General features: G+C 26.1%; 1 protein-coding gene and 1 non-coding gene across 2 annotated transcripts; one reads left to right on the forward strand and one right to left on the reverse strand.

The window, feature by feature from the left end:
* Positions 1-754: 754 nt before the first annotated feature.
* Trnak-cuu (transfer RNA lysine (anticodon CUU)) lies at positions 755-827 on the reverse strand. The gene has a single exon. It is a non-coding gene; the product is annotated as a tRNA-Lys (tRNA).
* A 24,400-nt stretch (positions 828-25,227) lies between these two features.
* On the forward strand, positions 25,228-27,239 carry LOC145837779 (natural resistance-associated macrophage protein 2-like). The gene has a single exon (XM_082945223.1). It carries the CDS (start codon positions 25,272-25,274, stop codon positions 27,057-27,059), a length of 1,788 nt encoding a protein of 595 aa, XP_082801349.1. The 5' UTR covers positions 25,228-25,271; the 3' UTR covers positions 27,060-27,239.
* Positions 27,240-27,548: the final 309 nt, after the last annotated feature.

The following is a 27,548-nucleotide window of genomic DNA, read 5'->3' on the forward strand; positions in this document are numbered from 1 at the left end:
TTGGTAAGCTAAAGGATTAAATAAAGTATGTCACAAGCATATTATCATTAAAATTTGCGAATTAAGATTAATTTTATAAACACTTACTGACGTAATGAACTAAAACCAACAAACAATTGGTTCAATGACAATTAATATGTTTAATAAGATTTTGCTTGTATACAGTGTTGAATTGAAACGCCTGTTTGCCCAGGCCTTTTGAAAGCCATTCATGATGGCTATGCGTTAAACTATTAATACTTGTTGTTAACATAACATATAAGAATCAGTGGGTAAAAGTTGAAATCGCAGCTTGTTAACTTTTAAGTAAATAATTGCCGCAATAATGCAATCTTTATCGCAAGCATTACTAGTTCAGTGGTAGAGTTCTCGCCTGCCACGCGGGAGGCCCGGGTTTTATTCCTGGACAATGCACTTTTGTTAAAAAACAAATGAAAGTAGACTTTTTGTGGTTATTAATAAGGCCTTTTTAAACTATATCTAAGTTAAAACCATATTACAATTAATTGATTAATTCTACGTCAAGCACTGCTACTTACAGGTTTCTTGATAATATCTTTTAACTAAGTCAAATAAAAAAACTTATAACCAGATTTTTTTGTAAAAAACTGAACCAGAATCTTAATAAGTAGAAAACTATAAAAAAAAGTTCAAGAAAGACGATAATAATTTAAAACTGTTTAATTTATACTAAAAAATATTGTTATATTAACAAGATAATAAACAGCAATAATGACGTCAAACAAAACAGTTGCGCCCAACGTGGGGCTCGAACCCACGACCGTTGGATTAAGAGTCCAACGCTCTACCGACTGAGCTAGCCGGGCACGTTGGTTATGAACTTGTTGAGTTTATAAAGCCTTTGTGACGATGCTATGACGTAATAATGCTTTGACTGAGTTTGAAATTTTTGTCCGTAAAATAATTATAATTTCACATCTCTCCCTTCAAAATATTTATTGCAATCATTTAATATTTTTTTTTTAACGAAAATGTTATGTGAAAATTAAATTTTTGACATTTTACATTCTTAAAAATGTTATACTGCTACAAAACAAAAAGTGATACATATTTTTTTAAATAAAGTATTAAAAGATCTAATAAATTAGATTGTAATAGTAAAACAAAATTGAAAATAAATATTTATCAAAAGTTAGTTTTATTAATTACTATAAGTTACTATAATTTAAAACTTACTTAAACTATATCTCAAAAAGTGTTGATTATTAAATTTTAAAAAAAGTTTTTTAAAGTATTATTAAACTTACAACCGATTTGGTTTTAAGTGAAGATAAGTAAAATAAAATTAAATAGAAAAAACATCAAGAACATTAATCAAATGTCTATGGCGTACTTTAGTAAAACTTTCATCTAGTATAAACAATCAAAATTTGAGACTTTACAATAGAATTAAACCTTTATTCAGCAGTTTACAGCAAAAGGATGTCTAAAGCTTTAAAAAGCAGTATGTTTAAATATAATCTATAACAATTGTGTTTATACTATGTTTTTATTATAGTGTATACTTTTGTAGTGTTGTATTAGTTTTTGAACTAACAAATACAATACATAAGCGATAAAGTGTATCAAAACGTATTAATTTTATTTTTTTTTATGTTTGGCAAGTGTCAAATACATTTTTTTTTTTAACTTGTACTTCTTTAACAAGTCATTCTGGCAAAACAAATTACTTGTAAATCTGATTAAACAAGTTATGCGTAAGACACTTAAACATAAAAAAGATATTTTTACTTTTGAACAAAATGATTATTTTAAAGTAGAATGGTTTTGGAAGTAGTAAGTAAACTAGAAAGTTTATATTTTCATATACTTTTAAACTTTATAAAAACATAAACTACTTAAAAACTACTTTTCTACTTTTTTATGGTTTTTAGTTTTTATCCGCCTGTCTAAAAAACATAAAAACTTGTTTGAATCAACTTATGCGGTTAATCGGCACGTATTATTAAATTAGTTTGTGCATAATCAGTTATATAGTAAAAATAAATAAAAGGTAAATGAGCAGAAAGTTGATACCTTGAAAAAAGTAAGCAAGTATAATGACGACAAAAAACAACGTAAAAGTAAGCCAAAAAAAATTTTAGTTTGTTAAATCCTAATATTTTAGGTCAAACTTTTATTTAAAAGCTGAGATTCTAATTGTGACCGATAATTTATATAATTATATTTAATTTCTAATTGTACTAAGTTATAAGCATGTTGTAAAACTACTTCTACAATAAATTTATATATACCTTGATGACAAATGAGTAATGTGTAAAATGAGGTAAAAAGTAACCAAAACGAGAAGTTCAAAAATTGAAAAGGGGTACCTTTTGATACCTTTTGATACCTTGGTTTAAAAATAGCCGAGATGATAAAAAAAAACAAATAAACAAAAAACTAGGAATTTTCAAAATTTTTCAATAATAAATGTGCTTAATAAAACTTTTAGCTATCTTTTTTTTTTTTTGTTCTATAGCACATATACTTTTGTTTTTTCATAAATATTAATTAATGGTTTTAACTCTTTTTCAGTTTTAAAATATATATTTAGAAAATATGACTAGAGCTTCATTATTGTGTCAATTAGTAAATGTATGATAGAATTGTAATGCTTTTTGCGCTTTATCTTAGAAATTATATGCAATAATGTCACAGGTGGTACAGAGTAATAGAATTAAGTTACGTCAAATAATTTTTGATCATTTATTTTAACAAACTTTTAAATTTAACAAAAAGAGACATTTTTTATGTTAAAATTATCTGAAGCAAAACTGCCAAGTCTTTTAATATTTGTAAATCTAGCGGTTATGAATGAAATCGTTTATTCAAAACAAACTAAGATAAAAGAGAAGCTTTTAAACAGCTGGATTTAATAGAACATCATTTATAGTGGCTCTGACTGTATAAAATGGTTAGGATAAAACCTCATAATGATTAAAAACTATTTTTTAATAGTTAATCCGATAACGTATGTATATAAATACGTTTAAACTTTAGTTTAGTTATAAATTATTGTCTATTTTTTGGATAGTTGTTACAATTAAGCTAAAACTACGTTTGTTTAGTTGAAAATAATTAAAAGAATTTAGTTAATTTGTTATAAAACTTTACAGTTGTAACTATTTTATTCAAGTATATTATATTTACTTGTATCTAACTTGTAAATGTGAACAAAATTGGTAAATAAGTTTTAATAATAATAAAAAGAAAATTGAAGATATTTGCATCTGAAATAATTTAGTTTAAAGTTTTTTCTATAGTACCTAAATTTGTTTTTGTAGGTCTCAAGATTTTTATTCAATTCTACAAAAACTAAATTTTATTTTATATAGCTAAAACGTTTGATCGCTTATAATCCTCAATTTTACACTTTAAACTACAAAAAAGTCAAGTCATTGTCGTTTTTTGGCAAATAAAATATCTAAAAACATTTAGAGTTTTGGTTTTAATGATTTTAAGATCTAATTACTATTTTTAAAACTTTTAAAACCAAGGTAATTTATGGGAAAAATTTAATGGGTAACGAACTAGTAATAAAACGATACACATTAGCAACTTACAAAAAAGCGTTGCTTTTTGTGGATGGTTTTGAAAACAATTTTAAGAAAACCTTGACTTAATGTAAAACTGGTGAATGTCTCAGCTATTTTTATTCTATTTTTAAGCTTACTTTTCTAAATACAAAATATTAAGATGATCTGTTTTAATAAAAATATTCACCTATTTACCTATTACAACCGGTCATTTAGTTTAAAAGTTCTTTTTACTAGGTGGCACTACTAACTAACAAAAAATTAATAAGAAAGCAAACAGCTGCATAAACACATATGTGGATAGATGAGCACTAATTATGATGCCTTGTGAAAACCTTTAGTTTAAAAATTAGCAGATATGGAAAACAAACAAAACAACATGTTTGGTGTTTTGTTAGAAAAACTCAATAAAACTACTCAGTAAAAGTCAGAGGAAATTAGCATATAAGTTTTATTTTACTTCATAACTTGAATCTGCTCCGGTTTTGTTTGTATTAAAATTATGGTGTACATAATACATGTTTTTTATATAAAAAATATAACTATGAGTCTTATTGTAATACTCAAACGATTAATTTTTAATACAACGATGTTGAAATGAGAACAAATTAAGAGTAGAAAAATCAACTTTGAGTTTCTGCTTTGCTCAATGTTTTTAATTCAAAATACAAAAAGATGCAAAAAACAATTTTTAATTCAAACTTTCCAAATTAATGTTTTTCAGTTTAGTAATACATGCATATAAATAGAAAGCAACTGATGTATAACGACAAATAGTTTGAAACCTAGTTGAAAAAAGAGTTTTATTACAAAATATTAAGTAAGCTAAAAAAATAAGTGATTAACAAAAAAGCAACAAGTATAAATAAGTAAAATTTCTAAGGTAAAAAAGAAAGAAAAATGATCAAATTAATCTTAATATTTAATAAAAAATGCGCTGAGTACAACATTTACTTGTTAGAGTTTTAATGAATTAGTTGTTTGATTTTTCATTGTAGAATGTAGTGCAACAACTTTGGTTAATAAATTGAGCTAGTGACAATAATATGTATAACAAAATAAAAACTAAATGTGGATTATTGAATTTTATGTTTAGTATTTTGTTAAAGTACATATAAATGTGTTAAGTAATAAAACTTAAAAATTTTACAAAACAAACTAATTGAATTTTATTAAATTTGTAATATGCAAAGTAATAAAGATACCTGGAACTTTATGGAGCGTTTTTTTGTGAAAAATTTTTTTAAATCCTTAACTATAAAATTTTTTTTTATCATATCAAAAATTTAATTAAACTTAAACTTGAAATATTTTGTGTAAAAGTTCATTTTAAATATTTAGTTTTAGCAAGTTTTCATTTTTACATGTTTTATTAATTTACTCTTCACAGCATTAGAACCTTTTTAGTTTGTAACTATTTTTTTTTATTGTGGTCATTCTTAAATTAAGTTTAGGTTTTACCAACAACTTTAAAAACTTTTATAAAATTGTTTGTAGATTAAGCATTCATTGTTTTATATGTTTTAAGTACTATTTCTGTTAAATAATATGCTAAAAATCAAAGTTTGAAGCCAATTTTATTATAATGTTTCCTCAAAAATTATAGAACTGATATAAAATAAAGCACATTATAACATTTTGGCATTTTATAACTAATTTAAAGATTCTTTTTTTAGAATTTAAGCTTAGTTCTCTACTATTAGGAAATAAAAAATGTATACATTCAAAAACTGATGATCATTTTTTACAATTCATATTCATTTTTAAGGTCCCAACTCCCATGCACAGGGTTGCCTTTTTTACCTGGAACCTGAAAAAAACTGGATTTTGACAATTTAGGCAACAAAAACCTGGAATTTGAGAAAATTGAAAAAAAAAAACCTGGAATAACCTGGAATTTTAACAATGTTCAGTAGTAATATTTCGATTTGACTAAAAAAACTATCATATAAATAAATAAATTTTGTCATCATCAAAACTTGTTTTATTAAAAAACATATTTAAAGTAGCTTTATAGTATCTTTTCAATGTTTTTTACACAGTTTCTTACCTTTAACTTAACTTTAAACTTAAATAGATCCAAAAATGTGTACTTTAAAAACCTGGAAGAAATTTGGAAAACTTGGAAAAGTTTTTGAAAAAAGAATTGCAACCCTGCAGACACGTTAGGTAGGGGTTGTTTTCAGAAAAATTTTAAAATTTTAATGGTGGTAAATGCTATTAGGCTTTTTTTGTGTTATTTTAAGTGAATCCAATGCTAAAATTAATTTTGAGGGAAAACAGATGTATCTTACTTAACACATTTTTTATATTTGAAATAGATTATTTGAATTTGTAGAAAAAATAAAATAACAGACATTTTTCGTATTTAGACTTCTTATTTTAACAAGTTTAGCTATATTACAAAACCAAGTTAGTAAAACTATTAAAAAAAGCTATCAATTGTTATATTAGGTTCTAGCAGTTTAAAACACCGTCTCACTGCTTATAAAAATCTTATAAAAGTTTATAAATCAAACTTACTGTGTCATTAGTTTTTTTTTTAACAAATAGATTTATAAAACTACTTTTTTTTAAGATAAATAAATTGGACAAACTTAAAGTTACTTTCAAAAAAACAAGTAACTTGTATGTATGTGTACTGAAAAATACATTAATACATTTATATTCAAATACACTGTGCAATACAAAAACAACTTGAGAATAATACTGTGCATTAGTTTTTATATTTATTAAATCACAGGCTTGTGTATCCATATATATTTTAAATTTTGAACCTAAACAGCTTAAACACCTTATTACTGTTGTAAAAAAGTATTTATTAATTAAATTACATTATTAAAACACAATTACATTATATTTTGCTACTCAAAACTGTAAAACTTTATTGATACTTAAGATACATTTGGCATCACTAAAAAATAAACAGTCTTTGTTTACAGTAAAAATGGCTTATTGTGTTTATTTGTTTTTATTTTGTTACTTTATCATCAAAAATGAACTAGAAAATCTATTTTTTGGGTACTTACAAACTTAAATATTATTTAAAATGATTGTTTAGATAAGAATTTTCTGAGACTGTTGTTGTATAAATATTAATAAAAATTTCTTAACATTTTTTTTCTCTGCTGAACTGTAGTTTATAATTTATATGTTTATAAAAACATATATACTTCTTTTTGAAGTCTTATAAAAAGTATAAATTACAAAAAAGACAACGGCATAATATTTAGTGTCTTTAATTGTACTCTCCGTTTTTATCTTCATAAAAACTTTTTTAATACCATTATTAAAATCACCATAAACACGAATAACCTAGTTTAAAGTCATTAAAAGCTACAAAACCAAAATGATTTTAATTAATACTTTTATGTTTGTGTTTTTTTGTGTGCTTTCTGTATATATTTAATAATTAATTTCCAAAATAAATTAAGAATTACTTAGTGCTTTTACTTGTAACTAAACTTAAATAAACACACTAAGACTATATTAAATAGTTTAAATAAAGTACTATTTAGTGCTTTATTTTTTTTTTGCTTTAATTTGTAACTAACGACTCACAAAGATCATATTGAAAAAAAAAATCTGTTTTGTTGTATATTCTTTGAAGGTTTTGTTTTCATTCCGTCAGCGCAATTGTTATTTTAGATTTATACAAATTAATTTTAAATTATTATAAAATACTAGCAGGTTACTAAGTATTGTATTCACAATGAAAAGGGTGAGATCAAAAGTTCAATGCTCCAGAACTTCAGGGCAGGCAAGTAGAAACAGTCCACCAATAAGTAGATTACAAAGAGAAATGGATCAAGTTTTTGAAAGAGTCAACGCGGATGTGGAGCCATTTTTGACTTCCACTCCTGAACCTGGAAGTTTCAGCAGAAGGTGTCAAGCAAGAAAGCGTGCAGAGATTGAAGCTCTGAAAGCAAGTCTGAGGAAAAACTTGACATTTGATGAAGAGAGTGATGATGAAGGTAATATTTTTGTGTTGTTACTTTTAAAAAGTCAAGTTTTAATTATTTAAGCATTTATGTTTTTATTATTTTTTTTATTTAATTTTTTTATTTGTTTCTTTAAACAATAAATTAAAAATGCTGGTCTTGTTTATAAAAATTACATGCTTCAATTTTTAGTATCCAATTTTTGGTCTAATGTATTTTAAGTTGTGACTATCAAAGATGTTACAGCTATTATAACAATATTTATTAGAAAAAAACTTCACAAGAAACTTTTTTTTCAAAAACGTTATCTTACTTATTAATTTCAAAATTGATTCTAAAAATTAATCATTCAATGTTTTATCTTGAAAAACATTTAATCAAGAAAACAATAATGCTTTCGAGATTTCAAGTTAAAATACATATATGAAGTTAATAAAGTTAGTGTAATAAATTAGTTAAATAAAGTTGCCAATTGTAACAGCTTCAGTAAAGTATAAGTTTTAAGTATTAGAAAAACTTGAAATAATATCAAAAACACATTGATCAAGTTAATAGATTTTTGCAGTTCTTTATAATCACTTTTTTTTAATAAGTGTAACAAGCCATGAACAATTTACACTTAGTAAAGATCAATAAGAACACCTAATACTGTTGACTAAATTTATACTAATTTTACGTTAAAAAAAAAACAAACGTTTCTTGTATGTTTATTTCAGTCTTTAATGATTTAGCTACCCCCTGTTATGCTTTTGTTATACTTATTGATCACAAGTTTTTAATTAAAGATTAACTACTACAATGGTACAAAAAAAAATCAACTACAATTTAACATTTGTATATAAATACTACTTTAAGAAAACTTGAGAGGTTGTTTATATAACCCCATGTATGTAAACTTTTAAGGGGGGTTGTTAAAATTATCAACTAGGTTAATAAGCATAAATATATATAATGTTTGTTGTTTGCACTTTAAAAAATCTTTCAAAAAACTATATTTTTTGAACATCTGGTCGCAAATGTTAACTTTTTTTGTGTAAAATTGATCAAAATCTAATAAAAAAGACCAGCTAGTGAAACAAAAATCATGCCCTTTGTCCTACATATTGAATTCCTACATAATGATCGGTTTTGAAGTAACTTTACTCAAAGTTATTTATACAGTACAAAGTTTTTACAATTCTGTGCAATCATTTATATAAATTCAGCTAAAGAAATCTGAGAAATTTTTTGTAGTTAATTTATATCTTTGCCAATATTCTCAAACAATCTTTTAATTACTACAAGTTTTTATCACTGTATTGTAAGGGTTGAACCAATTTAATTTAAAACATTTCTCCTACATAGTTCTTCAACTGAACCATTTTTCACAGACAAGAAGGAACTCCACCCCATTGACATTATCAGAAGCTTTTACTACGACCCGGACAAGTCCAAACCCCTGATCGACCTGGAGCAGGAAATGGGAATCGACCCTGATCAGCTGCATATTGATATTGAAGAAGCGCTGCGGTTTCAGCTCGATATTGAAAACGTCGTTCCCACCGCAGAGGGAGTGGAGGATTTCCTGGTGGGGAAGGTCGTTTACGACTTCCCAAGGATGTATCAGATCCTCCAGGAAGACCCTCCGGAGGAGTCCGCGGACGACGCTCCCTCGCCGTGCTTCGAAGAAGCGTTGTCCAGAGTTGTCGAATCTGCCAAGGAGTGCATCTTCAGTCCATCTCCGGTCGATATTGGCTTGATGCTGGATCGGGTCGATCCTCCTGCGAAACCCGATCCTTTCGATGATCTCATCAACGGCATGAAGGGACTGACTCTCGCGTTGATCGAGAGAGAGTGAACTATAAGTGTCGGGTCATGAATGCTAGAAAATGGAAAAACTGTTTAATGATATGAACTTTTTACTTGTATTTGTTTATACTGGATTAAATGTTGTTTTTTTCAATATCAAACTTATGTCGTATTATTTTGTTTCTAAAGAGTAAGTGGAACTACCTTTTAAATGTAGAATCTTATAACCTTAGTCAGTTAAAACTTTTAGAATAATTTATTAGATAAGTTTTGATCATGTATTTCTGTTTTATGATTTTCAGAAGCTTATCACCATTATGTTTATAATTTTTGATTAAAAACACTCTGTTTGTTATACTTTAAGAAATTTCATAGATTTTAAAGAATGGTTTTTTAAGCCATCATACTACAACTATTTTGTTTTTAAAGTTTTAAAGCAATTTTGACCCAAACGACCGGTGTTTATACACTAGTATTTTATATAATTTCATATTAACAGGTTTAATTTTAAAATAAAAAATAGTAAAATGGAAAGAAGGTCATATTTACAAGGAAGTTATGAAAAAAGATCACAATAAAAACTTATTTTGTAAGTTGTGCTTAAGTAAGTTTGGTTTTTAATAATTTATTTAGTATAAAATATCAAAAACTATTTTCCCCATTTGTTTATCACTAAATAATATTCAAAATTTAAATATAAAATAGGATTGTTAGAAAACACTGACTTGAAAAGTTGATTGGCTTATCTTTACATAAATTAGACAAAGTATTTAAATTGTATTATTGATTCAAAACTTATCTTAATAGACTTGTTTAAGTAGTTACAGGGAAGTACAAGGCCTCACAAAATATACTACATCAACGGCTTTGATTCATCAAAGCTATGGTGAGTATTTGTAGTTTAAAGTTTTTAAAAAAAACAGTGGTTGTTTTATTTTGTTAATTATAAAGTTCTATTAAGAGGTTCTTTTAATCAAGATACAATAATAAATTAAGTACTTGGTTTTTAAGTTACTTATTTTTAAGTCATTAATTTTCTTTTAAATATATGCTTTGTATATATTTAGAAACTTAGAAATTCTATACTAAAACTGTTATTTGTTATTAAAAGTATACTTGTAAAAAAATAATGGTATTTTTTTTATCACAAATTCTAAGTTTTAAGATTTTTATAACGTAATTAGAAATTTGTAAATAGATGCACATTTATTTTGTATATCAACATGACTTAACAAACAAGTCATTAATTTTGTCAATATATACGAGTCAATACCCCACATACAAGTAAGATAAACAGCAACCAAAGTTTTTTTAATGGTACATATTTTTTTACATGTAATATGTTACCTATAGCAAGTTTTTTAAACCATTTAATTTACAAGCTAGTGAGGTTAGTTGGGACCAGGGGCGTCGCGTGGGGTGTTGCACTGCCGCAACTGCACCACCTTGAAATTTTGTAAGAAAAAATAAGTATCTATAACGTTTTCGTTATATTTTACAACGAAATCTCTTTTAAAACTCCAATTTTGAAAACGACCATTTTGCCCACTTCACTGCCGCAAACTCTTAGCTGACTGCCGCAAATGAACTCAAAAAAGCAAAATTTCGTCAAGAATTACCGCAAAATCAATATCTTGCGGTAAGTAAGTTAAGTTGAAAATTACCCAAAACAGGACTTGCTTAAGTATCATCTACAAGCTATTGTAAACATAAATTAAAAACAAAGCTAAGCTACTGCAAAGTGCAAAGGATTAAACTTAAGTTTATGTACCCACATGATATTTTAAATTTAAGAGATCACTTTATTAAAACGAAACAATGAAAGAACAAAATTTGTCATAAATTACATGTTTTGAAAAAAATAGATAAAAAACCTAAATCACCAAAGTCTTAAAAATTTGATTTATTTAATTTAATCTGCATACATAAACTTAACTATAACTGATTATTGTTATCACAAGGTTAATAAAATATTTAATTAAATTATATTTAAATGTAAAATTTGAGTTCTGAAAATAATGTTAAGAAGTTTATTATAAACTTCTAGTTTACTCTTACAGATAAATAATTTAGATTTATATCAAATAAAAATTAGTATTATTGAAACAGTCACATATTTAAATAAAGTAAATAGCCTTAACTTAGAAACTTTGATTACTTAGAGTAGTTTAACATTTTAGAAAAATTTAGTCTACTTTATATGACTTTTGGTTTAAATTTTTCATAAACAAAGCAAAAATGTTAGATAAAATTGTTGAAACATGGTTGCTTTGCCTCATAATCAGGATAACTTAGAAATAAAAAAAAAACTCAAGATGACCCAAGATAAATTAAAGCAGGCCAAATTAGAAAAATATTCAGGCTGATTAAAGCAGTTTTAGTTTTTTACTCAGAAAATAACAAGCTTATTTAAAATTTTAAAATAAGTGTTTACCCCTATGGCCACATGAAAACTAACTAACCATTTTTTTTACTGCTATAATGGTTACATATTTATAATTTATCTTTAAATTTATTGAAAAGTCAACAGCCTCACCAACCAAACTTAAAAAATTGAGCTCCTGAGAAAAATACTGTCATAAGAAATAATTCATAGAAATAATTCTAAAGTAGATGTTAAGGGCTTAAAAGGGGGCTTAAAACACTTTTTTTTTAACCTTGTTTTAGTTTGTGCCTCCCATAAGGAACCTTTTGTTGCCTTCGACTTTGACCGACTAAATCTAAAAAATTATTTAAAATTTTTAAAATCTATAAAAAGCATTTTGTAGCTTAGTAAAAACTACATAAAATAAGATCAAATTGTGAAAAAAGTGTTTCATCCCGAATCAAGGTCACTCAGGACAGTTTTTTGACTCAAAGAGTGGCAACCTTGTTTTTAGAGTGGCAACCTTGCTTTTATTTTTTTCATATTGAAACTGTTTATTAGTTTACTCTGTATAGCTAAAACAATATTTTTTGTTGAACAAGGTAATTGCTATTTTTATAGATTTTATAACTAGGAAAATGAAGAAAAATACTAGTCAAGTAAATTGGACAGTTTTTAAGCTTAAATCATGCCAGTTATAACAGTTAACAGAGGAAATTATGCCTGCAGTTGAAACTTTGTATAACATCATGCAATGCACAGACTTAACTGTTCAAAAAGTTAAACAACATTTGGAAACATTTCAAGCTGCAGTCAACAGTATAAGAAATTCAAGTAGTACAGAGAAAGTTAAAAAAAAGCCTTTCTTCTTCAGCAAAAGAAGTCTGTGATAGTGTCAGCTTCAACATCACTGAAAGGTTCAAGTTTTCAGGCCATTTAAGAATTTCGCAGTTATTTTTGGCAAAATATTTTACTGTTTATAAATCTTGTTTTCCTTTAAAGCTTATAGAAACAGTAAAGAAGTGTTATCCAGTAGTTGAATGTAAACAGTTAGAAAGAGAACTGAAAACATTTTATTCACGTATAGAAATGCATCAGGATGCTTTAGTGAAAATATTGTTATATCTTGAAGAACATAACCTGACTAAAATATTTAACGAGACTGCAAAGCTTCTTAGAATTTTGATAACTATTCCCATGACTAGTGTAGAAGCTGAAAGAACATTTTCATCTTTGAAAAGGATCAAAACATTTTTGAGAAACACCATGGGTCAGTCAAGGTTAAATTCTTTAAGTGTAATTTCAATTGGTAGGGACTTACTTAAAAACTGTACTAGTTTCATGGAAGAGGTGATGGAGAAGTTCATCAACCAAAAGGAGAGAAGAATGAATTTTAGTTACAAAGGTGAAAAGTAAGAGTTTAAGTGTTTATGTTTGCAAAGTTAGAACTTCAGATTTATTTTTTAGGTATAAATTCAGTAGTAACCATTTTCTGTACTAAGCAAGTTTAGTTTTTCTATAAAAAGTTGTAATTTGTACATAAGATTTTCTTTGTTTGTAGACTTTTTAATTTACTTGCCAAGCTTCATTATGCATTCCTTTTTTGTTTAGTTAAAAATAAGTAAAAATATTATTTTTAGTTCAATATTTAATCCAATATTTTTCAAAAAAGGTTGGAGCTAAAATGAAATATTATTATACTTGCTGTGTTTTCTATTAAAGTATAAGTTTGTTATATCTAAACTGTAAGCTAATTTAAGTTTTAACTTTAGAGCCTTTGTAAAACTTAAAGTTATTTAGTTTGTTTGTTTTACTTTTTAATTTACTTACCAAGTATAAATAGATTTTTTTTTAATTAAATATTAGTAAAATAATTATAAATAGTTTGATGTTTAATTAATCCAATATTTTTTAACTAAAGTTGAGGCTAAAAGAAATATTATTTCATTTGCTGTATTTTCTAATTATAATATTAATCTGTTTAATCTAAATTGTAAGTTAGAGACTTCCTAAAATTTGATATTTATGAGCTAGCTTATTTTACTTTTGTGTTTTCAACTTAGTAGTCAAGCTGTTTTTTTTTTCAAACATCAACAGTTTTAATTAGTTATAAGTTGATACTCGTTTATTTTTTTCAATATTTAGCAGTAAATAAACAATTATTTTCTACTTAGTAAAATAAATTTTACTTAAAATAAACTTGCAGTTTGAACAAAACCTTTTTTTGTTTTGTTTGTAGACTTTTTAATTTTTCTTGCTAAGTCTAATAAGACATTTATTATTTTGTGAAGTTAAACATTAGTAAAATAACTATTCTTAGTATGATGTTTAATCAAATATTTTTAAATAAAGTTGAGGCAAAAAAAAGAACTAATAAAGTTGCTGTATTTTTCAATATAATAAAAATTTGTTTTGTCTAAATCTTTTCTACTGTTAGTTTAAACTTTAAAACCTTCTTAAAAATTAATACTCATAAGTAAGCTAAAATTATTATAAATTACTTATTTTTTTTCTATTCCTATATTTACTTTAATTTTCAAAGTATTTACCTTTTATTTTTAAATTTATTTTCTTAAATTATTTTTTTCATGAAAAAATAAATGTTTTATTTTTTAACAAAATTTTCCAAATTACATTAGCAATTTAATGTAATTGTTATAGAAAAAAGTCTATATTTAAGAAAAAAAAAGTTTTAAAGTTAGGGATTTTTTAAAATTCTGCACCACCTAAAAAAAATACCACGCGACGCCACTGGTTGGGACATAAATGTGCAGAGGAACTTAAACTGAATTTTGTTTGCTTTGTCTTTTAAACAGCTGTTTGATATGTAAGTGTTTTTTTAGTTTATAAGGATACTTAATTAGAACTAATTATAAGATTTCTTTAAAACTTAAAATTTAATTTTTATAACTTGAAAAATAGCTTAATATCTGCTTTCAAAAATGTTAACAATTAGACACTTAAATGTGTTAGTTGTATTAGGTTTTTATAAGTATGTTTTCAATTTAATTTACTTTAAAAAAACTGATTTAAATATTCAGTTTCAAAATTTTACTTGTTTCTGACAAATTTACACAAAATTAAAACCTAAATATAAGAAAATTTACAAAAGTTGTCTGTTTATAACAAATTCCAAACATTTAAAGCAGGGTTTCACAAAGTGGGCCAAGTGGAACCATGATAGATACTCAGGGGGCCACGAGCAGCAAAGGGGTAAGGGGGATATGAGCAGTAAAGGAGCCACAGGGGGCCATGAGGTTGTAATTTGAAACTTACACTAGATATTCTTGAGTTGCAGATATAGAGCAAAAAAATAAAATAAGGTCTTAGGGGTATTTTATGGTAGTTTAGAAACTTACACTAGATATTCTCGAGTTGCAGATATCCAAAAACAATAAAAAAAAAGGTAGTTTATGAGTAATCTTGTTGAAGGGGGCCATGGCTTTTTTAAATTCTTTAAAGGGGGTCATTTGAAAAAAGAAAATTGGGAGACCCTGGTTTAAAGTATACTTGTTAATAAGCAATATTTTTCAAAAAACAACTAATACTAAATAAAACACACTAATAAAGGCAAGTACTTTTAATTAGTATTAAGTTTAAAAAGAACTATTCTAAAAAATTTGAGTTCTTAAGTAATACTATAAGGTTGTTTAAAATATAGTTGAAATTACACTTCACATATTTTTATTATATTAGCTTTTTGAGCAACTAAGTACCACATATAATATTTACAAGTATTCCAGCTTCATTGCATCGAAAACAACCAGTTCTAGTGAAACTAACTGCTGACTTTTTCAAACTATATGAAATAGTTGCATGTTTATATGACTTATTATTTTTATGTCGTCAATTTAAATTTATAACTATTTTTCAGCTGGTCAATGAATTAACTTCGCAAGGCATATTAAAATAATTCATTATAAAACAAATAAAAATTTCAATTAAAACAAAACCTTAAAATTTTCAAAGAAAGACTGTTTGTTATTCAAACAAACAAATAATAAATCTTTAAAAAAATAATTCAGTTTTAACCAAAGATAGAGTAAAAGCTTTTTTTTAACTTGTGTATTTTTAGTTTTTTTTTTTTTTTTCTGTACTACATGTTATGTTTTGTAGTTTTTTGTACTGCACTTAAATAGTACTTTAAGAAAAAATAAGGCTAAGGCTTTTTTGGTCATGATTTATGTGACTATGCCGTGCAAAATATAAAGAAAAAAAATTAAAAACCAAAGTTTTAAAAATTATAAAAGTTAAAATAAAGCTTTTACTTTACCTTTAATTAAATATGAGCAACTTTATTAAGATTTCAGCATTTATTAATTTTCAGTAACTTGTTTTACTAGAAGTTAAAAACTGTAAAGATGTCGCATTAAAATTTATTTTGTGTACATATCATAAGCATATTTATCTGGCTAAATATTTTTTGAGCACAAGTTAATAGACAATAACATAGATGATAATAATATAGAAATTATAAACTAAACAAATTAAACAGATAACAAAAAATCTAGAGATTATATATACATATATATATAAGAGATTATATGTACATATATATAATCTTAATAATTTATTTATATACCGGTAGTTTTTAAGAATTTTTTTCTGATAAAACTAATACTACCTAATATAATTTAATTTTTTTTATAAATAATATTTTACAGCTTTAACTTTAATGAACAATTGCTATTTATGAAATCTCACATTTTAAATGATGCAACACTTTCAGTATTTTTTCATAAAAACATTATTCAACTCATTGAAAAAGGAACTAAGTAGTACAGAAATATATTTTTGTTAAATCACATTTAGGTAAAATTATTAAATCAGCTTCACTTATTAAATACATTTGTTAATGTCAAACTATTAGTGTCTTAGTTGTTTCGGAATTTAAAACCAAATTTTGAGATAACATTAAAATAGAGTGTTTGATGATCAATGTAAATCAGGATTTTCCAAAACGGGCTAAGTGAACCCCCTAGGGGCCGAATGGGGGCCATGAGGTCATAGTTTAAAACTTACACTATATATTCTGGAGTTGATGATAACAAGCAAAAAAAGGTCTCAGATGTTTTTTAATGGTAGTTTTCTTTAGTAACCTTGTTGGAGAGGGCCATAGCTTTTTTTAATTTCTTTAAAGGCCTTTTGAAAAACTGTTAGGAAACCCTGGTGTAGATTTTAGTTAAAATTTAAGAGGCTGGTATAAGACAGAAGGTTAAAAAGTAAATTTTTGTACCTAAAGTTTACAGTTTGAAAACAATAACAACTAGTATTTAAATTTTGAAGGTTTAAATTAAAAATATTTTTTTTAATAAAGGCTATGCATCGGCTGCAGTTTTAAGGTCGCTTCTAATTGGCTAATATTTCACTTTTTTTTTACTTTAAGTTTTAAATAATAAATTTTTCTTATGGTTTGTGTTTATATAATTGGGTAAGGGTATAGATAAAAAATTTTTGATAAGGTGGGTTAGGGATAAAGGTATAAATTTTCTTAATATTCTGCTGTATAATCAATTTACCATATTTGCATAAGTTTGCAAAATGTTATGAATGAAAAACTTACAACTGCAGCCGACCCAAGGCTATAACCACAAATCGGCTTAATGGATCAACTGCTTATTGGGCAAAACTTGCATAGACCTGCCGAGCAAAGTTTTTGGACAGTTATGTAATGATTTTAAGCTAAGGGATATTTAGTGAAGTAAAATAAAACAATAAACAAATATATAATAAGATGCTCTTTTAAGCTTATGTGTATGATTAAAATTTTGCCTTTTTGTGGTTATTTTAATACATGTTTGCTTTTATAACTTGTTTTTACTTAAAAGTATTACTTTTGAATACAGTTTGACCTCAAACTAGATTGTTCCTCATAAAAGAGTGCTAATCTTAGTCAGTATGAAAAACTTTTTTAGCTTTATTTTCAATGGTGGCCTGTATACTCCTTCAAAAACATAAGTTCATGGATAAATATATAGATGACTAAATAAAATATGTTTATTCAAATTAAAAGTGCGGAGATACTCAATTAAGTATATTAGAAACTTTGTTAAATAGTTATTTTTAATCAAACATAATAAATTTTGTAATAAATCTTTAATTTTGTTGTTGTTTGAAAAATTAAACCTCATATCACAAAATAAGGTTAAAAATCAAGCAGTCAATAAATAGTTTAAGTTAAACTTGATTTTTTTTATAAAAACAATAATTTATTTTGTTTTGTTAAGATATACTTTATGAGATTTTTTATAACAGTTAATTTTTATTTTCTTATTGTGTCTTTATAACAACTAGAAATACTTTTTGATAACAGTATTTTGGTACTTTAACAGATCCTAATCTATCTTCAATAAACTACTAAGGCTCTGTTTTGTTTTTACATATACTTTTTTTGCAGTATAAAATTTTAAAATTGAACTTCAACAACAATGCATAAATATATTTTTTAAAAGTTGTATCATAAATACAGTTAAATTATATTTTCAAGGTACCAAACTTAGTTATGGTTTGTTTTAACTGAATACACAACTCATAGAAAATTACTTAGTTAATTGACTTTAAAACTCTTGTGAGTTGTAATTTAAAATGTGAGTACTTAAGTTTTTTTCTTTTTAAGTGGCCTGAATTTTGATGCCTGTCTCAAAGTTGAACAATGAAAATATAGCTGTTTTAGTGCAGTGTTTCAAAATTAAATATAAATAGTTTTAGTTTAGGTTCAAAACAAGAAAGTAATTAATTTACTAAATTAGTAAAACTTTTACTCACATTTGTTACAATGGCTATTTTATAAATATTAACAAAGCTAAAATTTAGTTGAAGTACAATTCCTAAACTTTTAATTTATTTCTTTTAATCAATAAATTATGTCTAAGTTTTGAAATTTATATTTATAAATATATATTATAAAATAATTACTTCAAGTATTGATTCATCTTTTATTGAATTTTAGTTTATTGTTTTAAGAGAATTCTTTTTTATATTTGCTGAAAACAACTAACAGGTTAGCAAATTTTACTTTTTTAATAAACAGTTTTTTCAAAAATATTATTGATCTGTTAAAAGTTACTTAGCTCCTCTAAAAACCTAATATACTTGCAGTCTTTATTGAAATACACTAGAAAAAAAACCGTTTAAAATTTAAAAGTTTGTAATGTAAATTAGATTTATTTAAAAAAGTTTAAAGCTAAAACAGTTACAACATTAAAATAAATAATTAACATGCATTTGAAATTACAATAACTAGAACTAATATAAAATCAAAAATATTAATTTTTGTTTTAATTTATTATGCTATTTAATTGATTAATACAAAGGATATTTTTTCTTTAACTCATGGTATATTTTACTGAATACCAAGAAATTATCTATCTAATGAAAAAAATAAAAAATCAACGTTAAAACGTTGATTAATGTACTTCTTGTAAAAAAACCTTAGCAGCTGATGATTTAAAAAGTTACAAAATTTTATATTGTCTCAAATGATTTACAAATAAAAATGTTTGTTTTATTTTAATCTACAACCAATGTAGACATAAATGATTTAATAATTCATCAGGTAAATTTTTGATGAAGTATTCAGTCATTTACATCTATTTATGGTTAATTCTACAGTAATCAAAGTAAGTGTTTTTATATGTAAACCAACAATATTTGTGCTAATCTAATTTTTAAATTAACATTTATTTGAAAAAATTATCTATTTTAACTCATAGTTTTGATTTCAATCTACTAATTTAAATGTAACAATGCTAAATTTGACTGTCACATTTTAACATATTTAAAGTTTTTTATTGGTAGTTTTTATCAAAAATAAGATGTTTTAAATTTAGGAAAATTACTTTAAACTAGTTGCAAAAAACTCTTAATGAAAGCAAACTTTAAACTTTGAGTTCTTTTTAATTTGGTTGAAACAAAAATGGTAACATTATTTTGTTTAAAAGTATTAAAGTATTTCTTTAATAATGTTTATTTATAGCTTCTTGTGCTTTTTCAAATTTTACTAAGATTATAAAAACATAATCATATTAAAAAAAATGTGTTTTTTTAGCAAAACAAATATTTATAGTTTTACTATCTTTTCATTTTTAAAAAATTATAAAGAATATTATGATTGTTGTGATACTTCAATTGGTTTTATTTGACAGAATATGGTCAATTTTTTTTTGAATGTATATTAGCTGGTTAAAAAAAATGTTCAACTATAATCTGTTTTTAAACTATTTTCATAGAGTCATCACATAAAAATTTTTAATTAGATTACCCTAAAAACAGTAAAATTTTCAAATATGCTTTTTTTTGTTATCAATTAATATGTTTCAGAGTTTTCAAATATTTGTCATAAAATGTACAATAAGTTTATATTTAATAGTAAAAACTTTTTTTCTTTTAAATAGACTTTAAAGTTTTCAAGTTTAGGACGTTTAAGTAAATTATGGAAATTTTTTTTCAATTTACAAAAGATTATCTTAATGCTGTAAAAATAAAAAAAACCAAAAGTATTGTCAAGTTTTTATTAAGTAAAGGATTTATTACTGAATAGTTTGTTTTATAGAAACAAAAGTTAAAGAATTAATTCTTATTTAGAGCGAGAGCTATAAACTTTAACTAAAAATGCACTAATATTGTTTTTAAAAAGTAAATTTTGTAATTTATTTATTTGAATTACCAAAAATACATATAAAAGGTTTTTTTTTTGTAAAATTTTTGTGAAATGTGTATAGAATATTTTAAACTGTATGTTATGTAATATTTTGTTTATTTTGTATTGTATTTAGTTGTTAGCGGAATTTTTTAGTTTTACTTTACTTTATGATTTTATTATGTACTCATGCAATTTAAACATGATTCAGCTTAGCTCACCAAAACTAAAACTTAATGGTTAAACAGTTCGATTAGCTAACCATGTAAAGCTATTTTTGTAAATAATAAAAATGATGAAATTTAAGTTTGTGTATTTTTCAATCTATATCTATTAATAAAGAATTACTTTTATGTTACTTAAATAGCGGTAATCTTAGTTTAGTAAGTTAGTTACTTAAAGTAATTATTAATCTTTACAAAATGCTATTAAACAAACTATCGATATCAACTTAACAACTCTTAACTCTAAACCAGTAACTTATTAATCTGTTTTTAATGTTTAGATCTACATGAAACAATTATTAACCAAAGATTGATTTTAATTTAAATAAAGTTTGTCTTTTTATTTACCTTGAAACCTATACACAATTACTTTACTTTCTATATAAAGCTTCAAATCAGCTAACCGCATGGTAGCGCTAAAGAAAACGCTTTTTGGAAATTTAAGTCAAGTAAAGCTTGAAAACAAAATGATAATTTAAATTCTAATTTGCTGTTTATATAAGAACTGTATATTTAATGTTTGAGCATACACTTACAAAAATGAATGTTTAATGAAAAGTCAGTACTTTTAAAAGCAGTTTACAGTTTTTAAATGATGATGTGTACTTTTGATTAGTGTTGATTAGTTTGAAACTAATATTTTTAAGAGGCATCATTGTACACTAATGTTAAACTTAATTAGCCTCTTAAGCTGCCTACGCCTTTTGTTAACTCTGCATTAAAATAGATTATTAACAGAAATTAACTTCTCTTGTTTGCTTTTATTGTACAAAAAAATTTGTGATTTTTACCTTTTTAAATTATTAATAGTACTTACAACAAAGACATTTTTGTACATGTTATCAACTATTATTTATTTATGCTTTTATTTATCAGGACTTTTCTACCTTCAATCTTTAATAGACTTAAAACTATAACTGGTTTGTTTTTTAAAAAACTCAAAGAGTTAAATTTAGTTTTGCTTAAGTTATATAAAAATTCCTTGTAACTATCCAACAAGATATCTCAGTAATATCAAGCTGAAACTCTATTTGTATTTACAGGATGGCAACTAAACCTGAAATCCTGGAAAAGCTTGGAATTTGACAATTTAAAAAAATCTGAAATTTGTGAAATTTAAAAAAAAAACGTTAAGTTCTGAACAAAAAATCTGGAATAACAAACAATTTTTACATGTTAAACAGTAAAATTGGTTTGACCTAAAAAATCTATCATATATATGAAAATATTTTGTCATCTTTGAATTTTTTTAACTAAAAAATACATTTAAAATAGCTTTAATTTATCGTTTTGACGTTTTAATACAGTTTTTAACTTATATCTTAATATTACACTAAAAATAGACCCAAAAGTGTGTACTTTCAAAAACCTGAAAGAAAATTCTCAAAAACCAGTGGCCACCCTGTATTTTTATTTAATTTCTTTATAACCATAATTTAAGGCTAAAAGTGGAGTAAATTTAAAATTGAAATATATAATAGGTTAACAATAAAAAATAAAAGTTGCATGCTTAATATTTTGCTTTAAAGCCTCACACAGCATTAACTCAATTTAATTTTCAGCAGCAATTTATCATCTTCTGGAAATCTTTTACTAAAAACAAATTCTTCTACTGTATCTTGATCCAAGCTTTAACCAAAGACTTTTTAAAACTCACAACTGATTATTGTAATCTTTAGACCTCAGTTTCCATCATAAATCAAATACTGAAGTTAATTGGGTCAGGGCCATTTTACCTGAAAAACAAAAGTGTAACTTAAAAATTAAGATTAAATAAACCTTGAAATTTTAAACATAACCATTGGAAAATCTAGAATATTTTTTGAAACAACTTGAAAGTTTGAACTTTTTTGTATGTATATTTATTTAACGTAAGACAGGTTGTTCCAAGCATTTTTTTAAAAGTCCCCCTTAAAAGAAGTTAAAAAAGCTGTGACCCCCTCAGCAGGATTTCTTAAAAAACTACAATTAAAAAGGTGTTTTTGTGCTCTTCATCATCAATGCAAAAATATCTTATGTATGTTAAAAGTTATGACTTCATGGCCCCTTAAACTTCTGTTGGGAAATCCTGATGTAAGAACTAACAATCATACTGAAGGTTGCCACACAATCCAGATAACTCTCTATCTATATACTTCTCTATGAACTTTATCAAAATCTCTAGGTGTCATAAATTAATTTTCATACTCAGGCTACTCAGAATGATTATTTTATAAAAAAAAATTAAATATGTTTTTTTAATCCTCAGTACAGATTTAATAGATCATATTTTAATATTTTGTTATTTTACATAATCATTTTCATTCAAGAACTCGACTTTGCTTGAATTTGTACTGCTTATTTCAATTTTATAGCTACTAGCCACTCACTAATCTAGAAAATCAATTGTTTTTGCGTCATAGGTACTCAAGGTAGTTTAGGTCATTCAGAATATTTTTTATCCTCAAATAGTGACAACCCTGTTCAGCCCTTTTTTTAATTTAGTTAAATAACTTAAAATCACAGAACCTGGAAGATTTTCTACAAAAGTCAGTGGTCACCCTGACCACATTTAACAATTTTTTTTGTCCCAAAGAGTGGCAACCATGTTTTAAGATTGAAAACTAACAGCAAAACAATACAAATGTTATTTTAAGTGCAACAGAAAACCATATTAAATTACAAAATTAAGATAAATTATAATTTTAAGAATGTTTTTTATCTAATGCTTTAACTAAAATTAAGCAAGTAAATAAGCAAAATTATCCATTTTCGGTAATATTAAAATATTAGAATTAGTCTTAGTTTTGAACTAATATTAGAATAATTTTTAACTAAAAGTCATGTGTAAATTTTTAAGCAATGAGTTTCAATACCACTTTATGATTACATTGAGAATTTTTAGGTAAATTCAATTTTATGTTTTTTTAGTACTATTAACTGAAAGAAGTGAACTCAGCATATAAACACTTGCTGAGTTCATACTTGATATTGTTTTAATATATTGAGATAAAATTTGCCATGTAATTTAATTCAATATTGCATATTCTAATGTTGTTATATTTATAAGTTTTCTAGAAAAGGTATATAACTAAAATCTCTAATTATTTGTAGTAAAATTGCTATTTAATAATAGATTTCATTTATATAATTTTAATAAGGGGATGTATTACTGTCTGCTAGTTTTTGCCAATAAAATATACACACTAAAAATAAAAATTATTAAAGTTAATTAACTTAATGAGAATTATTTTTATTTAAAACCAGTCTTTTTTGATAATATTGTAATAAGCAATGTGTAATAAAACAATTTTTTTTTTGAACTTTACTTCCAGGGTCCCCACTATAATAAAAATACTTTTGAAAATTGCAAAAAAATCACATATTGCTTAGTAATAAACAACTTTATATATATATATAGAAATTTAACTATGTGTGGTAAAATATACTTATATTTTGACATTATATAGTAAAACAGTTATAGAGTTATCAGCATAAATGAATTTAAGAATGTAGATTTTTATACTTTTTTTGTCTAATAACGTATTATTAATACATTACAAATAGGTCTAGTTTTATTAAAAATTTGTTTTTTAGTAGTTAGTATATAAACTATTCCCAGATATACTTTGTAATTGTATTTGTAATTTATTCATTTTTTTATACAGAGCTATTAATCTTTATACCCAAAATTAGTTTTTTTAGGTTCTTATGTGGTCGCATATGAATCTTATATTTTATCTTTTATTGCAATAAACTGAGTAATGTTACCAAAGTTTCATGAATCTTGTATAATTATTTAAAATTAAATTGTTTAGTATCAAGTCAATTAAGAATGATACTAAATGTTCGAAAAATGTGTGCATATTTGCAAAATATAAGTTTTAAAATGTTAATTGTATCAAATGTACTGTTTTTTTTTTATTAAAATATTAAAGTGGGGCTTCCCATAATCATTTTTGGCAGAAATTTAAAATAAAATTGTCAACTTTTTCTAAGTACATACCCATTTACTTTTTTGCCCCCTTACTACTTATTCTTTCTTGGTAAGACTTATTTTGGGAAGAACTGTTTTAAACCTTAAGACAAAATAAAGAAAATCAAACTAAAATAGTTGAATAAACAAGCTAAAAACTAAGACTCTATGACTGCCAAAAAGTTTTTATTGCTTTTGGACTATTTATTTGCCCTGCTGTTTAAAAACTATTAGAATAGTGATTATCAATATCAAGTGTGTACGACATCAGTTTTGGGTCGTTGCAAAAAAATTATTCTACAATTTGAAACTTACTCTAGATATTATGGTGTTTTTGATGAAGAGCAAAAAAACTTTTAAAAGTTTTTGAGGCTAATTTAAAATTTAAACTAGACATTCTTGATGAAAAGCAAACTGGGGTGCACAAATTCATTTTTTACACATCATAGTTTTTGGTTAGCTTGATAATCACTGCAATAGAGAATAGTCAAATAATTTTATGTTTGTAAAAAGTATTTGTTTATAACCAGTGCTTTAATTTCAGTTAACTATTTTAGTTAACTAGTACTAGCAATTTTTTTTTCATGTGTTTTTCAACTTTTCCAGCTACTGTAAAGATTTCAATCATTGCAGGCTACTAGGCAATGGTAGAAAATCATTATTTGTAAATTTACATATCATATCAATGATATTATGTGCATATAAATAAATTTTTAATATTTAAACTTTTTTTCTGCATTTAAAACATTTTAATGTATTCATAATATTTTCAGATATTCAGTAACATATTATCAAAAAAAAACACTGCATGCCACTAGGTTATGGTAGAGAATCCAAACTACGGCATCAACATGAGTGACATTTCTCCCTCATCGTCCCCAACAAAATCCCCTGAACAGAAACCTGGAACCTACGAGGACAAGCAGGACATACCCCAGTCACCCACCCAGGAACGCAGCAGCGACCAGACACCCATAATCACCACCAAGACCTCACGGGATGAAGACTATGAGGAGAAAGTGGTGATCCCTACTTTTGAGGAGGACGAGGACTCCTACTTCACCTGCGGTCCCTGCTACACGGCAGACATGCCACCCTTCAGTTTCAGGAAGCTGTGGGCTTTCCTGGGACCAGGTTTCCTGATGTCCATAGCCTACCTAGACCCTGGCAACATTGAGTCTGATCTGCAGTCCGGGGCAGTGGCAGGGTTTGATTTCCTGTGGATTCTTCTATTGTCCCACATAATTGGACTTGCCATGCAGAGGCTGGCTTCAAAATTAGGGGTGGTCACTGGTCTCCATCTTGCAGAGGTTTGCCACAAACAGTACCACAAGAAGACCAGGATAACTCTGTGGTTGATGATTGAACTTGCCATCATTGGCAGCGATATGCAAGAGGTTATTGGTACAGCCACTGCGTTTTCACTGCTTTCAAATGGTAAAATACCCCTGTGGGCTGGAGTACTGATCACAGCCTGTGATGCTTTTGTCTTTCTATTTCTTGACAAGTACGGTATGAGAAGGCTTGAAGCTTTCTTTGCCACTCTGATTGCCATCATGGCAATCACATTTGGCTACGAGTACATAGTGGTAGCCCCAAACCAGGCCGAAGTAATGAGAGGCACCTTCTTACCAAGCTGTCACGACTGCGGGCCCACTAAGATACTGCAGGCGATTGGGATCATAGGAGCTGTGGTGATGCCGCACAACATGTACCTGCACTCAGCCCTGGTCAAGTCCAGGGACATCAAGAGGGATAAACCGAGGCAGGTCAGGGAGGCCAACTACTACTTCTTTGTAGAAGCAGCCATTGCACTGTTGGTATCATTCATCATCAACTTGTTTGTGGTGTCTGTGTTTGCTGAGGGTTTTTACAACAAATCAGAAGGTGACTTGTACAACATTTGCCACAACGCCACTCTTATACCTGACCATGACATATTCAGGCCAAACATTACCGAACCCATTAATGTAGACATTAGGAACGGGGGCATTATGATTGGCTGCGTGTATGGCCTTGGCGCTTACTACATATGGGCTGTTGGCATATTGGCTGCAGGTCAGTCTTCCACTATGACTGGTACATATTCAGGCCAATTCGTAATGGAGGGCTTCTTGAACCTGAAGTGGTCCAGAAGCAAGAGGATCATCTTGACCAGGACCATTGCCATCGGACCAACATTGTTGTTAGCCATCTTCTCAGATTTGCAGTCTTTATCGAATCTCCAAGATCTGTTGAACGTCTTACAGAGTGTCCTGCTCCCATTTGCATTGATCCCACTGATCCAGTTCACCTCCATGCCAGAGATCATGTCTCAGTTCTCAAACAGCCGAATCAACAAGATATTCACGTCAACAGTTGTGGTTGTGTTGATAGGAATCAACATGTTCTTCATAGGAACTTACTTGAAGCAGATATACGAGTTCAGCGTGGTGCTGTTAGTGTTTGCCTGTATACTAGGGTTCGTGTATCTCTTATTTGTCGTATATATTTCAATAACGCTGATAATTGTCCTGTTTGATCTGAATTCGAGTAGCAAGTTGTACCAGTACTCATCATTGATGAACAGTGATGGGAGGATGCTGCTTGTCAACGAAAGTGAATCGTGAGTTTGGTGTTAATAAGCTACTATTGTTATAATGCATACATGAATTTTCTTTTATTTTGTTAAGTATGTTAAATACAACATTTCATAAACTATTAAAATTTTGTTGGATTATTTATATGGTGTTTTGATTAGTTAATATTGCTATAATGCATATATAATTATGTTTGTATCTAATATTGATTAGCTACTATTGGTATAATGCATATATAGTTATGTTTGCATATAATGTTAATAAGCTACTATTGATATAATGCATACATGAATTTTCTTTTATTTTGTTAAGTATGTTAAATACAACATTTCATAAACTATTAAAATTTTGTTGGATTATTTATATGGTGGTTTGATTAGTTAATATTGCTATAATGCATATATAATTATGTTTGTATCTAATATTGATTAGCTACTATTGGTATAATGCATATATAGTTATGTTTGCATATAATGTTAATAAGCTACTGTTGATAATGCATACATGATTTTCCTTTTA

Source organism: Thalia democratica, chromosome 6, assembly GCF_965202585.1.
Source record: "Thalia democratica chromosome 6, ktThaDemo2.hap1.1, whole genome shotgun sequence".
NCBI lineage: Eukaryota > Metazoa > Chordata > Thaliacea > Salpida > Salpidae > Thalia > Thalia democratica.